Source organism: Lithobates pipiens, unplaced genomic scaffold (assembly GCF_037356315.1).
Source record: "Lithobates pipiens isolate NorthernLeopardFrog02 unplaced genomic scaffold, aLitPip1_a1.2 Scaffold_3, whole genome shotgun sequence".
Lineage (NCBI taxonomy): Eukaryota > Metazoa > Chordata > Amphibia > Anura > Ranidae > Lithobates > Lithobates pipiens.
The window spans coordinates 191,098,842-191,115,269 of NW_027507790.1; the positions used below are offsets into that span (position 1 = coordinate 191,098,842).

Here is a 16,428-nt window from a genome sequence, read left to right on the forward strand (position 1 = left end):
GACTCCGCGTTTTTTTTTTTTTTTTTTTTAAAGCCAGCAGCTACAAATACTGCAGCTGCTGACTTTTAAAATAGTGACACTTACCTGTCCAGCGCGCCCGCGATGTCGGCACCCGAAGCCGATCTCTAGATCGTCTCTCGGGTGCTGCCGCCGCCATCTTGGGTATGGGAATCAGGAAATGGAGCCTTTCGGCTTCATTTCCCGGTTCCCTACTGCGCATGCGCGAGTCGCGCTACGCAATAAGGTCGGTCCCCGCTGCCTCTGGGATCTGTGTGTTTCCCAGCAGGCAGCAGGGCACTTGCGGAAAGGGGCGGGCACTTGCGGAAAGGGGTGTAATCGACGCCCCTTTCCGCAGAGAGCTATCCCGGAAGTGGGTGCAGATACCTGTACTGTACAGGTATCTGCACCCCCCTCCCCCCTGAAAGGTGCCAATTGTGGCGCCGGAGGGGGGGAGGGTTCCGATGAGCGGAAGGTCCACTTTAGGGTGGACCTCCGCTTTAAATGCAGTAGAAGTGTGAAATAGAAGCTGTTACTTTACCTGTTTTGCTTTACTTACACTTCAGTGTTGACTAGCCCCTTTTGAATACCTTCCCTTTCCTGTACAGCAGGCAGCCACTTCCATTACAAGGCTGATTTCTACTATCATCTGAAACATAACCCTTAAGTCATGATAAATGTCAGGGTATTACAATAACTGTCTTAAAAAAAAAGTATTTTTTTGACTTGACACATGTGAAGCAAAAGATATTTTGTATAGTTGTTGGTGGTAGACTGGCTGGTCTGAGTATTTCACAAGCTGCTGATCTACTGGGATTTTTATGCATAACCATCTCTCAGGTTTACAGAGAATGGTCCGAAAAAGAGAAAATATCCAGTGAGCACAGTTGTGTGGATAAAAATGTCTTGTTGATGTTAGAGGAGAATGGGCAGACATTTTTAAGATGATAGAAAGGCAACAATAACTTGAGCACTTTGAAGCAGATGGGCTACAACAGCAGAAGACCACACCGGGTGCCAGTCCTGTCAGCTAAGAACTGCAGGAAACTGAGGCTCCAACTCTGACATGCTCAGCAAACTAGGGCAATAGAATATTGCAAAAACGATGCCTGGTCTGACATGTCTCGATTTCAGCTGCGACATTCAGATGGTAGGGTCAGAATTTGGAGTAAAAAACATGAAAGCATGGATCCATCCTACCTTGTATCAACAGCTCAGGCTAGTGGTGGTGGTGGTGTAATAGTATTGGGAATATTTTCTTTGTACACTTTGGGCCCCTTAGTACCAATTGAGCATTGTTTAAACACCATTGTCTACCTGAGTATTGTTGCTGACCATGTCCATCCCTTTGACATCTTCTAATGGCTCCTTCCAGCAGGATAATGCACCATGTCACAAAGCTCAAATCATCTCACCGCTGGTTTCTTGAGCATGACAATGAGGTCGCTGTACTCCAATGGCCTCCACATTCACCAGATCTCAATCCAATAGAGCACTTTTTGGATGTGGTGGAACGGGTGATTTGCTTCATGGATGTGCAGCCCACAAATCTGCAGCATCTGTGTGATGCTATCATGTCAATATGGACCAAAATTTCTGAGGCATGTTTCCAAATCTATGCTACCAAGAATTAAGTTAGTTCTGATGGTAAAAGGGAATCCAACTCGGTACTAGCAAGGTGTACCTAATAAAGTGTCTGATGAGTGTGTATTTTTTTTAAATAATATACTTATTCTTGAGATCTCTTCTGCTGTTTGTAAGATGGGCGTTCTAGTATTTGATTGCTGAAGAGCTATGATTGAAGAATGTCCGGCACCGACAGTACTGCAGGTGGAAAATTGCATCTTGCACGCTACCAATTGGTTTAATAAGTACAAGAGCTGGAAAATTGATGACCACTTCATGGAGCAGCTGGTTTTCTAGAAATTGAGAATGAAATTGCAATCAGTGTGAGATGATTGCTCTGCTGAGGGTGACTGACTTTTGGGTGTCAGTCACTTACCAACCTGACACATTGGCTTTGTGATTCGTGTTTTATTTTTTGCTGGATAAAAACTTAAAGTGAACATGGCATGGCAGTAAAATTGCACCTTTGGAGTTTCTAAACTCTGGTGACTCCTCACACAAGTCTCATCTCAAGCTCAAAGCAGAAGATCCAGCCACCGTTAACATCCCATAGTACAAAGCGCATATTTCAGTGACCACTTAAGAAATGGCCACATTGGATTGGTGGATGACTGGGGTATGTACCATAACTCACAGTTTGGTTTCTTTAAGGAAAAAAAGCATGGAACTTATGAAACGTTTTTAGTAAATGTGTTTAACCTTAGAAGTTAATCACAGGTCATTTGTAAAGGAAACAAGAAATATGATTTGTCGCTATCAATAACACTTCCACTTTTGAGCCAGCATAGCAACAGACAAGTACTCATATTTTTGTGACTGCTCTACACTGAAGTTCACGAAATGGGGGCTTTCTGCACAGTATAGAGCTCTATGTCATTTCGATTAAAAAAGGGGAAAATCTCAGTAAGGATAATCTGAGTACTTCTATAATTTCTATATTTTAGTTCAGTCTTTCTCAACCTTTTCAACACAGAGGAACCCTTGAAATAGTTCTCCGGTCTAGAGGAACCCCTGCTAAAAATTAGAAATCTACAACTCATGATACATTAGTGTGATGGTCAGTGAGAAGAATGGTTCTTACACTTGTGGTCATTGGGAAGAAATACCTCTTTATGCCGCGTACACACGACCGGACTTTTCGAGGGACTAGGTCCGACTGAGTTTTGGCAGAGTTCCGACGGACTTTCCGAATGAACGGACTTGGCCACACACAATCACGCCAAAGTCCGACGGATTCGAAGGTGATGACGTACAACTGGACTAGAATAAGGAAATTCATAGCCAATAGCTGCCCTAGCGTCAGTTTTTGTCCGTCGGACTAGAATACACACAAACTGATTTCTCGGTCCGGCGGAGTTCCGGTGGAAAAATTTAAAACATGTTCTATTTCTAAAGTCAGCTGGATTTTTGGCAAGCAAAGGTCCGATGGAGCCCACACAAGATCGAATTGTCCGATGGACTCGTTCCGCCAGACCTTTGCTGTCAAAGTCCGGTCGTGTGTTTTACCGACATTACAGGTAGCTAAAAAGTTCAATGGTGTCAGTGGGAACTTATCTGAGAGGCAGAAATTGCCCATTGCTGAAGGAACCCCTAGCAACCTCTGGAGGAACCCTGGTTGAGAATCATTGTTTTAGAGGTTCAAAGTGTTCATTTTGTCTACCATTGTTGCTTTTTGGTCAGGTCACACAGATCTCATTGACTAACATGAGCCTGATCATACAGCAGGGTCCTTTTAGTCAACTATAGTTCATCTCTTCATTTCAGTAGAGCTTGTCAGGATTCAAATGGTTTGTTTCAAGGTGCTTGTTTAGAAACTGTTGTTTGCCTTCTTTCAGTGCTTGGTGATTTGTCTAGAACATACGTATGTGCATAACAGGTGTTAGGGAACCTGGTATGTACTGTTTTTTTTTTTTTTTTCCTTGCAGATTACCTATGCTTACATATGATGACAGAATTTGTTTTCTGCCTATAAGTTGAATATTTTGTTCCATAGCATAGTGAACTAATGAGGGGTTTTTATTTTTTTTTGTACCCATTGCAGATATTTCCCTTCACTTCCTGCCAAAAATAAATCCTCTTTAAGCTGAACTCTGGGAATATGAACAACTACCCTTGAACTGGGTTTGTTTTTGCCTAGTGTGTCAGGAAAAATCTGTTAACTTATTCCTGCCCCAGCAGTCGGCGATCACCTCTTCTCTCTGACATTTCACTTGTGGACAGACCCACGCCGCTTTCACTTACAGTGCAAAACTGATCGTCTTTGGTGGCCTGAGCACTGAAGACATTGTCCGCAGAACAGGTATTGCCATTGGAAGATATCGCCTCCTGTTCTGGTGACAACTGTAAAAGTTAGGATTTTACTTACTTTCTGTCCCAATGTCAATGTTAACCAGGACAAATTGAGAGGGTGAATCTTCCCAGTGGGGACACAGACATAATATGGCCTGCATGGCGTTAAATGAATGGCAAACCTTAGACTGACAAAATATCAATTGGATAGTTTGGAATATTAAATTTTTAAATGTATACTCTCCTATAGGTGTTATACTCTCTTCTCCTTGCTCGTGTCTGCTACTTTCCCTCCATTTCAATGTTGGAGCCTCCATCAGTGTCTTATGCATTCAAATCTTCCAGGAGTGACCATCGTTTGACCCCGTCAATGCCGTGATCTGAAAGTGTTGAATGCTAAAGACCCTGTCAGAGGCTGGCATATGGGAAGGGAGAGAAATAAGGAGACATGAAAACTGAAGATGTGACTATAATGCCTTTTCCCTTTCAGAGACTTGACATGTTCGCATGACAGGGTCACTTTATTCAGAATGCAGAGATTATTCAATGCTGCCCTTCAGTGATGTTTTCTGCTCATATACAAGCCTCATATTCCTTTCTCTTTCATCTATACTGTAAGCTGGTTGGGGAGCAATTAAAATAAAGTGGTCCAAAACCCGGGACCACGCAAGACATACACCTGTTCAATGAGCGCTTGCATATCGGGCTGACCACCTATACATCTTTATACTCTATATCAGAAATAGTTTTGGTAGATAGGAGAAATGAGTGCCGAGTACCCCACAATGCAGATATAGTTGAAGTTTAAATTTCCTCTATGCCAGGTCATTTATATAGCTTGAACCCATTGTGGTAGTCCCAGTTAGTTTACTGGTGACCTATTTTCCACCTTCAGTAATGATAATGGAAGAGGAAGTTCTCGTCTTCCTCTGATAGTGGGCCTGAGTCTCCCACTTCCTATCCGCATTGCTGAGGGGCCTGTCACTGAGTTAAACTCTGCTTTCTTGTCTTTGATTTCTCGCTCTTTCCTGGCTCATTAGTCCCAAGGGCTGGCTTTAACAATGGTTAAATAGTTCTTAATGTGCAGTCTCTAAGCTTGCTGAAAATATTAATGTCAAGGTGACCTTGTGTCTAAAAACTCACTAGAGTTAAAAATAATTTTTCTTTTTTTTTTTTTTATGATCTTGAAGGGAATTGTAGTCAGGTGTAAAACCATGGAAAAGTATAGGCTCTCGCATGGTCTTTATCCTTTTAGGTCAGGTCAATTAAATCTGAAACTACTGTATATTTCAGTTTTTGAAAAATGCCCACAAATTTAATCAACCACCATCATCTTATGTCCCAAGATTTATCTGTGATACCTTTCCCCTTACATTCCTGTGGTCAGTGGAACAAGGAGAGGACCCAGATGTCAATATAAGCACTGGGGAGGATTGAAACCTCTGGCAGGTTTCTTTTGCAGTGTTAGGTCCTCAGCAGGGGGCAATCTGCCACTTCCTGTATGGGCACTGACAGACGAGCAGTCATGGGAAATCAACAATAGACGCATGATAAAGGTTCTAACATTCCCCACCTCTATCCACAGCTAACAATGCTTTATAGCTTTTACTTAGGAAGGCTTGGCAATTATACTTGCTTGGTACATGGGTAAGCTGAGCTTCCTGTCCTAGCAGTAGTTTCCCGCAATTGTACTTTGCTGTCCTCTTCTGTAGTGCAAACCTGTGATTCTGCTTAGACTGATGGCAATAGACTATAGTTCGCCAAAGATTGATAGAATTTCAAAAATTCTTAAGTCTTAGGAAAATTTGTGCGAATGTTCTCAGTACATGTGTTTGCTGTAGGAAAGATTTAATTTACTATTAGCATTTGATTTTGGAATGAACGCACTTTACTGAATGAAAACCACATACACTGTAAAAAAATAAATTTGAAAATTGAGAAAAATTTCCCATCCTGCTCCATCGAATTTGCTCATCACTGCAGTTGAACTGGACATTGGTTTGGCCCACTAACAATTGGAAAATAAACTTTCCTAGACCCTTTTTTTCACCCAAGAATTTCTGTTCAAAATTCTACCCATGTGGCCAGCTTATGGCTTGTCCTATAATCTATTTTTACTGTTGAAAGCGGACATCTGAATAGAACTAGCATAGCATTAGTGAAAAGTTCAAGACAAACCTAGGCAGACGCACCAAATTTAGGACTATGGCTGGGAGATTTGTGCTGTTGGAGTATTCAAGACATACAAAAAGCTAGGGGCTGACTAAGCCTGACAGGCTCACTGATATCTAAAATATCACTTTTGTCTGGACTGACCCTTTTAATAGATGTTGTGAACAATGTATATTTGGAAGCTCACTACATATTTAAAGCTGAACTCAAAATTTGAAGCACCCGTGTTCTAATTGTTTTATCACCTAAATGATTGTTAATTCTGTCCAGCTACTCGTGAGCAGCACTTTTTTTTTTTTTTTTTTTTTTTATTGAACTTCCATGTACATTTCATATGTCCTTGCTTGAATCCCATTGTGTTGTAAAATTCTCCAGCATGAATAAATGTGTTTTTTTTTTTTTTTTTTTTGGTTAATGAATATTATTTTTTTTTTCTTTTGCAGGGATACAGGAGTTTCCAGAAAACATTAAGAACTGTAAAGTTTTGACAATCGTCGAAGCAAGCGTCAATCCAATTTCGAAGTAAGTTCAATTGGACCTTGAAGAGTTTGTAAACAACGAAGAAAACTAAAAACCTGCAAGACAAAGGCATAATGAGCTAGTAGGCATCATTATGAAATGCTTACCTTAGGACGAAGCCCTGCAGTGGCGCCCACACACCGCTGACACAGCTGACTTCTTTCTCTGTGTCTCTTCCGGGTTTGCGGGCTCCGGCACTGTGATTGGCAGGAAACGCAATGAATTCACTCTGACGCAGGCAGATGGGAGCCGCCGGTCACGACACCTGCCCTGAAGAAATGGCACTGGTGGCCGTTTCTTCAGAGCTCATGCGCCAATGATGCAATTGGTGCAGTATACAGTAAATATCTCCTAAACAGTGCAAGTTTAGGAGCTATTCACATTACCTATATGTAAGCCTCATTATAGGTACAACACATCCTCTTTAAACTAGGTGTCATTTGGTAAGGCAGTTAAAGAGGGATTCCACCTACAAAAAAAATATTAAAAGCCAGCAGCTATAAATACTACAGCTGCTGACTTTTAATAAATGGACACTCACCTGTCCCGGGTTCCAGCGATGCCGGCAGCCGAGGCCGATCGATCGCTCGGCTGCTGTAGTCACCATTCTAGGTGAGGGAATCAGGAAGTGAAGCGAATCGGCTGACACCAGAGGGGGGGAGGGATCCGATCAGCGGAGGTTCCACTTTAGGGTGGAATCCCGCTTTAAGTAATCATCCCTCTTGTGTATGAGCTGTCCTAAATATATCACCAGTTTTATAGGAAAACGTACATCATTTATATTAGTGCCTACTCCCGTAGATGAGTTAAAACAGCACATATACTGTAAATTTGTACACAATACAGGCCTGTATAGAGAGGAACTTTGTAGGTTTCTATGAAACTCTGAAGAGGGAATGCTGCATAGTATAAGTGCGATTTTTGATATTTAAAATTTAAGGCCAGCTATAGGCGGAGCTGGCAGGAAAGAAAATCGCTCCATTCCCCCATCAACACAGACAAGGTTGAAGGTGGAATCCTTCCCGCAGAGCTATTGTGCTGATTTTTGCTAGCAGGTATAAAAGATAAAAGCTGCTAGCAATCATTGCATGTAAAATCTGGCAGGCTGGTTGTACCAAAATTGATCAATCAACTTGGGTACATTCTACCTGCTCATACATGGTTAGATTCTTGGCCATTTCCTGCTAAACTGGCCAAGATTGGAATCGTCTATCGCCAGCGCTTAAAGCTGAAGTTGTGTGTGTATGTATGTGTGCGTGTGTGTGTGTGCATTTTTTTTTTCTTGGGATACAGCACCAAACACATTAGTAAGGCATTACTTGCAGGAAGCTGTTTCTGTTTAACCACTTTCAGACCAGACCATTTTGCTGGCTTAAGACCAGACCACTTTTTGCGATTCGGCACAGCATCGCTTTAACTGACAATTGCGCGGTCGTGCAACGTGGCTCCCAAAAAAACTGACGTCCTTTTTTTCCCACAAATATAGCTTTCTTTTGGTGGTATTTGATCACCCCTGTGGTTTTTATTTTTTTCGCTATAAACAAAAATAGAGCGACAATTTTGAAAAAAAAACACATTATTTTTTACTTTTTGCTATAATAAATATCCCCCAAAAATATATAAAAAAAAATGTTTTCCCTCAGTTTAGGCCAATACGTACATGTTTTTGGTAATAAAAATCGCAATAAGTGATTATTGATTGGTTTGTGCAAAATTTATAGCGTTTACAAAATAGGGGATAGTTTTATGGCATTTTTATTAATAATTTTTTTTTTTTTACTATTAATGGCGGCGATCGACGATTTTTATTGTGACTGCGACATTATGGCGGACACATTGGACATTTTTGACACATTTTTGGGACCATTGTCATTTATACAGCAATCAGTGCTATACAAATGCACTGAGTCCTGTGTAAATGACACTGGCAGTGAAGGGGTTAACCAGGAGATGGCAGTGTAGAGGTTAAGTGTGTCCTAGGGGCGTGTTTCTAACTGGGGGGGGGGGTTGGGCTGTGTGTTAGTGACACTGATCTCTGCTCCAATCACATGAAGCAGAGATCAGTGTCACTTGTTGCTAGGCAGAACGGGGAGATGCTGTTTACATCGCGCACGCGATGGCAGGGCAGCAAATCGGGAAGTGGTTAAAAAATAAAAATACTCCTGCAGTGTCTCTTTCAAAGCCATGGATATTGCCTTAAGAGGCTATTTTCCAGCACTCTGAGAGTTAACAGCAGTCACTGCTACTGACAAAATTTGCACCACTCATCTGTCCACTTTGTCCTCCTTCCCCATTTATAAAACTGATACCATTACTCTTACAGAACGCATCATGTTCTGTAAATGTAGGAGTAGCAGTTGAATGACAGGATGCCCACCACCCGTTCACAGAATGTGATGCGTTGTGGCAGTATAGTAATATGAACAATATGAATAGTGGAGAGGGCAGAAGGGGGCAGGCGAGGAGCTCAACTCTTCTCAGTAGCAGCAGCAGCTGCACAGGGCCAGAAGATGTATGCCCAGGGCAGTCTGTGAAGGACACTTTGCATGGATGGTTTTTACTGGACGCAGACACCTGCAGGTAAAGACACACACATATATATATAATACACACCATCACACGTAAATAATGTGTGTGGCACTGTATCCAACAAAAAAAATATTTTTATATAGATATATATAGCTAGATAGATCGATCCCTAAATTATAGCTTTTGTTTCTAATTTGATTATCTCAATGTCTCTTTACTTTGGTGTAAGGTAAGCATACTGCAGTATTGCTAGCAACATTAGCAGCGAACCTTGTAATCAAGAGCTGTAGGGGGATGTCAATGAGAGGTCTTGTAACATGATATGAGATGATATAAGAATAAATGATTGCTACAATTAGTTTAGTAAAACACAACTTGTACAGCCTTCACATGGCTTTTCACTGTGCAGTTCTAATGCTATTTTCTTTTTTAACAACAAATGGATTATAAAGTAATTTGTGGAATATGCTATCCTGCTATACAATGAAGTGCTTTGAAACAGTCACATGGTCTCCATGATTAACTGTAAAGAAACAGCAGGAATTCAACAGTATATCAAAGATCTGTATTTCTCAAATAGGCTTTGCTAATTGCCATTGGTTTATAATGTCCTCTAAATCACCATTAATGTCAGCTCAGCATTACATGATGCATTAACCAATACAGCTTACGTGATGAAGTAGGCCAGACTAAGCCAGTGAATGTATTAGCATTGCAGTTTCCATATGTGAACAATTACAGTATATAACTGGCATAAAATATTTATTTCTGTATTAAGCTTTGTAAAGTTTTCTTAAGATTTGGTCAAACTTCTTGGGCAGATATTGTAAGAATGGCCATAGACATTATAATCTGATTGTACAATCTCCTTTAAATGTACTAAACCTGAGTAATGTGGGTCAAACCTAAACAGTCAATTTAATTTGTATCCAATTGTGCAGGGACTTTACATAGATCTAAAGGAGATTGTACAATCAGATTATATAGTGTATGATCATTTTTAGCTTGACTCTGCTAACCCTTCTGCTTACACCGATCAGCCATACCATTATGACCACAGGTAAAGTTGAATAACTGATTATCTTGTTACAACAGCACCTGAAAATGGGTGGGATATACTGCTCAGCAAGTGAACATGTTGTCCCTGAAGTTGAGTTGTTGAAAGCAGAAAAAAATGGGAAAGTGGTAAGGGTTTAAGCTAGTTGGACAAGGGCTAAATTGTAATGGCTAGATGACCGACTAGTTCAAAGCAACTCCAAAACTGTAGTTCTTGTCGGTTGTTCGTGGTGTGCAGTGGTCAGGACCTACCAAAAGAAGTCCAAGGAAGGAAAATGGGCAAACCAGCAACAACGGTGGTTCGTGTAGTCTGATCCAATAGAAGAGCTACAGTAGTTCAAATTGCTGAAAAGGTTTATGCTGGTTCTCATTGAAAGATGTCAAAACACACAGTGCATCGCAGTTTGTTGTGTTCGTTGTGTAGCCACAGACTGGTCAGGGTACCCATGCTGACCTGTGTCTACAACCAAAAATGCCTACAATGGGCGTGTGAGAATCAGGGCTGAACCACAGAGCAATAGAAGAAGGTGGTGACATATGCACTATCAAAAGACTCAAGAACACACGAAATGGCATACAAATTAATAGCGAGATGGTATATGACGCCCATAAGAATGCAGAAGTTAAGAGGTGGAGAGGAACCAACTTGTTGGAGAGAATGTAAGGAATTAGGCTCTTTCAAACATATATGGTGGGACTGCCCAAAAATAAGACCCTTCTGGGACAAAATAATTGAAAATATATTCCTGATAACTGGAAAGAGGATTAAGAAATGCCCATGGGTGTGTCTATTCCACGATACAGACATGGGAGTAAGGCAATATAAAGCTACGCTCGCCCCTTATCTCCTGAATGCAGCCAAAGCTTTAATCCCAAACCATTGGGGAGACCCTCAGGAGCCGTCAATCCTTGAGTGGGTGAGGAGGGTGGAGCAGATCAGGCTGATGGAAGAGTCAATCGACAAAACTGAGGAGCTAGAAACTGAAATTCAAGGGAAGTGGCAAAAATGGCTGACATTCTTAGAGAGTGGGGGCGGCTATGTCTGATTAGTAGGTGAAGGGGATAGGGAGGAGGACGAAGGACACGTGAGGAGATAGGGGGGCAGATCTCCTCCCCCTTTTTTTTTTTTCTCTTCTTGGTTTTTGCCCGAGGGGGGGAGGGGGGTTTGGGGTTTTAAAGGTATTTTGTAAAAAGAGGGGTACAAGGAGACTGTTGTATTATACTGCAGAATTACTTTCCCCTCAAGAACTGTATATACGAGTTTGTATACTGTATTAAAAGGAAAAAATAAAGAATATATAGAAGAAGGTGGCCTGATCTGATGAATCACCTTTTCTTTTACATTATGTGGATGGCCAGATGGTTGTATGTTGCTTACCTGTGAGAGATGGCAGCAAATGCACTATAAGAAAGGCAGCAAGCCAGTGGAGGCAGTGTGATACTTTGGACAAAGTTCAGCTGGAAAATCTTGAGTTCTTCCATTCATGTGGATGTTAATTTGACACGTACCACCTATGTAATCATTGTTGCTGACCAAGTACACCCCTTAGTGGAAACCATATTCCTTGATGGCAGTGCAGGATAATGCACCCTGCCACACTGCAAAAACGGTTCAACAATGGTTTGAGGAACACAATGAGTTTCAGGTGTTGACTTTTCCTTCAAATTCTCTAGATCTCAATCAAATCCAACATCTGTTGATGTGCTGGAAAAACAAGTCTGTTCCACGGAGGCTCCACCTCACAATTTACAGGATTTAAAAGATCTGCTACTGATGGCTTGGCAGCATACCTTCAGAGGTCTTGTGGAGTTCATGCCTTCAAGAGTCAGGGCTGTATTGGTGGCAAAAGGGGGAACTACTCAATATTGGTTATAAAGTTATGGCTGACTGGTGTTTATTGCCTGCAGCAATATGTTTTCCTAGTAGAGGTTGGACAGTACACAATACTACAGAGCAATCCCTAGCCCACAATCTATAAAGCCAGAAGAGATAACCTAACTATAAACTGGCTCTAACGTTTAAGCCTTGTACACGCGATGAGAATATCGGACAAATGATCGTACATTTTTTCTTTTCATGCTAGTCTCATATCGAAAATCAAGAGGTTACTAAAGTTACGAAAATTCTCATATGACGGAATATAACTTCAGAAGTAATGTAATGTGTTGTATTCTTATGTTTCCAAGCATGCACGGTCTTGGTCTTGCGATTTAATTTCGGACACATACTGTACTGACTAAACAAAAATTGTACATTCTGGTATTGTACGAGAAATGTTTTTGCGCTTGTCCCTTCGGATAATTTCACATGAACTGTCATGATTGGCTCTTGAAAGCTGTGTACGAACGATCAGATGATCATATTATCTATTCGAAAACGTGATTTTTATTTTTTTTTGTCTGATTTTCTGATCGTGTGCACTAAGCATTAAAGTGGTTGTAAACCTGGAAGAAACAAAAAACAAACCCTGTAAGACAAAGGCATAATGGGCTAGTATGCATCGCATCCTTATGAAATACTTTACTTAGACTGATGCTGTTGCAGCGGTCCCACACACCGCTGTGACCAGCGACCTGTCTCCTGGAGTTATTTCCAGGTTCGCGGCTCTGGCGCTGTGATTGGCCAGAGCCACGATGACATCACTCCTTTGCATGCGCATGGGAGCTGCCGGTCATGGCACGGCTGCTGAAGAAACAGCACGAGCGAACCGCTTCTTCAGCTTATTGCTTATGCGCCAATGATGTCAGCAGCAGCCTATATGTTAAATATCTCCTAAACCAAGCAGATTTAGGAGATATTTACAGTACCTACAGGTAATCATTATTATAGGCTTACTTGTAGGTACAAGTGTTGTAACTAGGTTTACAACCACTTTAAGAGTATAAACTGTATCCTAAATTTAGAGCAGACATGTCACACTCTGATATAACAGTGGCCTGAGTGGATTTAAGCTTCCAGACCCGGGGGTCTACTAAAACCAGATAGTGTAAAATCTGGTGCAGTTCTGTTTAGCCAATCGGCTTCCAGGTTTTATTGCCAAAGCTTAATACAGCAAGCTGAAGTTAGAAACTTATTGGCTACTATGCACCAGGGGGGCACAGGGAGCTGTTCCTGCCAGGAACACATAGTGATTATTTCTTTGGCTGCTGGCAATAATCGCATGCCAAAAGAAGAACTCTGCAACCCCTGGTAAAACCAATTGATTGGGGGTTAATAAGAATACTGTACCTTACCTTGGTGGCCAATGGGAAGATGGTGGTGGTCACTGGTCAAAACTGTCTACATTACAGACAGCTAAAAAGATCATTGGGGTCACGCCACTGACTCTGCCAAGTGGCATGGCTCTGCAATTTTGACTCTGCCGAGTAGCGTTGGCACTGCAGCTTTGACTCTGTCGAGTAGCTTTAGAGCTGCAGGTTTGGCTGCCGAGTGGCATTGGCGCTACAGCTTTGCAAACACTATGAAATGGAATGTCAGTTTAACACTGCTCAAGGAACCCCTAGCAACCTCCGGAGGAGCCCTGGTTTGAGAATGGCTGCTTTAATATCTAAGGCCAGGTTTATTCTTGGCACTGATCTGTAAACAGAGCTGAAATCATGTGGCTTATATTGAGCAAAGTTTACTATACGCTTGCATGCTGTAGAACAGTGTCCTTTGGAAAATGACATGCTATGTTTTTATATAATAAATGGAGCACAGCACGAGGGCTGTAATAATTGCCCTTTACAGAGATATTTACACTTCAATGTCCTTATGCTTAGCACTTCCATAATCCTTTATTCCCCAGTGCTACATCTCTTTTATTTTAAGTCTAGCCTTTCAGAAAGCACATTGATTAAACTGGTCTTTATGGACCAAAAAGTAATTTTCTGTGTTAATTATGCTGAGTCGCCTGATGTGACAGTTTTATATCCACAATTAATAATTCTGGCATAATCATTAGGGATCTGTGATCAGTTTTGTAGGGAATGCCAGCACATCTCATCAGCACCAAACTATTTCCTGTTTACCCATGGTTTGTATTTATTTTCTTTCTCTCCATAGACTTCCAGATGGGTTTTCACAGCTGTTAAACTTGACTCAGTTATACCTAAACGATGCTTTCCTTGACTTCTTGCCAGCTAATTTTGGCAGGTGAGTACAAAACCTTGTTCACTCTTTTTGCATTATCTTTATGATAAGAATAAGGAATGAATTTTTCGATATTCTGACTTGACAAGTTTACTAAATAGTTTAATATAAAAGACAATTTATATGCTGATGTGCTAACAAGGACACAGCTTGACTATGCAGGATTTGTTTTGTTCGGTGGAAGGACAGTCTAGTGGTAAGCAACTGATTTTTCCTATAAGTGTCTGTAAATACACATTTATTTCCAGCATTATAACTTTCCTAACTGACACAAAATACCAACAGTGTCTCTAACCTTTATTCTGGCATTTATCCTCTGCTAGCTGAATTCCTATGGCTGCTGGTGTCTTTATCTTCTGAATGAACCTGAATTAAAGTGATTTTGTTATTACAGGGTTAAAATGAAAAAAAAAAGAATAGAAGAGGCTCCATACTTACCATTCCAGGAGTCTGTGTGTTGAAATCCCACTGTGATGCTGTTTTTGGATGCTGCATATATTTACTATTTTGGTGATATAAAATACCTGCTTCCCTGCCGCAGGCTGTGGTTCCCTCTGCTGGCTTGTATGTCTACTATAGAATTTATGAACCAGTGGTAGGAACCACAGCTTGCAGCAGGGGAAGCAGGTGGTGCAGTCACCAGAATGTTTAAAGGCTAAGTTTGCAGACTTGCTAAAAAAAAAGAAATGCACATTTTTGTCAGGTAAAAAAAAAATGCCATTATTATTTTTTTTAGGAGCCTGTAAAGCATTGCACCCCACGGTAAGCAGAGCACGGGTGCAGTCTCCAGCTCTGGCAGTGTCTGTGTAGCTGTCTGCTCATAGTACAGGCAGGCAGTTACTGAATTACAGGAAGAATTAATGAACCACTAGTGCGCTCCACCAGTTCCCTGGTAGTTCATTGAAATCTACAAGCCATCAGCCTCAAAGGCTGTCTGTACTTGTAGTTCATTCACAGAAAATCTGTGAATGAATAGAGTGGCTATGTGGGGGGAGCCTTGCACAGCCACATTCTTTTCAAATTGTGACAGCAAGTGCCCGCAATGGGGCAAGGCTGCAGGGACCTGTTACATGTTCCACCCTGAAAACAGCTGGAACATGTTCCATGTTACCAAAGGTGAACTTATGCTTTAAATACGTGTAACAGCCAAGGAACCAGCACTGCAGCAGTGGTTGTACATACGGCTGCCAGAATGACAAGTAAAGAGCATCTTCTTTTACAAGCACTGACTTGATAAATCTTAAGCCCCATACACACTATCAGATTTTCTGATGATTCTTTCCTTCAGATTTACCAAAAGCATATAATATGAGGTCAAATCTTAGGAGTTTCAATGTGTATGCAATTGTTATTGCAAAAATGGCGTGACTTTTGTTCATTATTATTGCTTGTCCGTGCCCATATTGTGGTATGTATGCCCGCAGTCAGTATCTTGTGAGGTCTGACAGACCAGCACACGCTATTAAACTCTACAGAACTCATGAGCCAGCTCGTAAACTTAGTGCCTTGGTTTCGTTTACAGAACCCATGTGGGAAATCCCTTCAAAGTGGCTAGCACTATACAATTTTTAAAGGGTGGTATCTGAGGTCTCTAAGTTTTATGCTTTTAGCCTCACATTGTTTGCAGATGCTTTTTAAAGATTTCCATTTGGCTGCTTTTAAAGATTTCCATTTGGCCATTTAGCTGCTGAACTGTGCTACAGGCCTAAATTGATGGCCTAAAAGTCATTGTTCTTCAGCACGGAGCTCTTGTTTTATTCTAGAGCTAAATACTTGCTGGCCTTGTCCTGTTGAATAACAGTGTAATATAATCAGAGCGGGGCCCTTCCCAGACAGGTCATGAAGCATGCATACTCTTCCAGGACGTAATGTTCACAGCCCCGTTCCAGTGTATGCAATCAGAGGTGGAACTTTCATAATTGCTCATTTGTTCCTGATGTGCCTGATAACAGCTGTCTGCTTGTAAATAACTGTTTTTAGTTACAGGAGTCAGTCCAAAAGAGATCTTGTGTGGCATCAGACTTTTATTTATTTATTACAGGTATTTGTATAGTGCTGTTAATTTACGCAGCACTTTACACATATATTGTACACTCTTGTCCCTGTCC

At 41.3% G+C, this 16,428-nt stretch overlaps 1 protein-coding gene and 1 long non-coding RNA gene across 4 annotated transcripts in view; one reads left to right on the forward strand and one right to left on the reverse strand.

Moving 5' to 3' along the window:
• ERBIN (erbb2 interacting protein) overlaps positions 1 to 16,428 on the forward strand; it is a 347,855-nt gene that overhangs the window by 240,676 nt on the left and 90,751 nt on the right. For all 3 annotated transcript variants that reach the window (XM_077462647.1, XM_077462650.1, XM_077462648.1), the window contains 2 exons: positions 6,528 to 6,606; positions 14,234 to 14,323. In XM_077462647.1, the coding sequence (XP_077318773.1) occupies positions 6,528 to 6,606; positions 14,234 to 14,323 (169 nt within the window). The remainder of the gene's footprint in view (positions 1 to 6,527; positions 6,607 to 14,233; positions 14,324 to 16,428) is intronic.
• Positions 12,514 to 14,841, reverse strand: LOC143940861 (uncharacterized). Its single transcript, XR_013263945.1, has 3 exons — positions 14,759 to 14,841; positions 14,616 to 14,686; positions 12,514 to 12,633 (listed from the first exon to the last, which is right to left on the reverse strand). It is a non-coding gene; the product is annotated as an uncharacterized LOC143940861 (long non-coding RNA).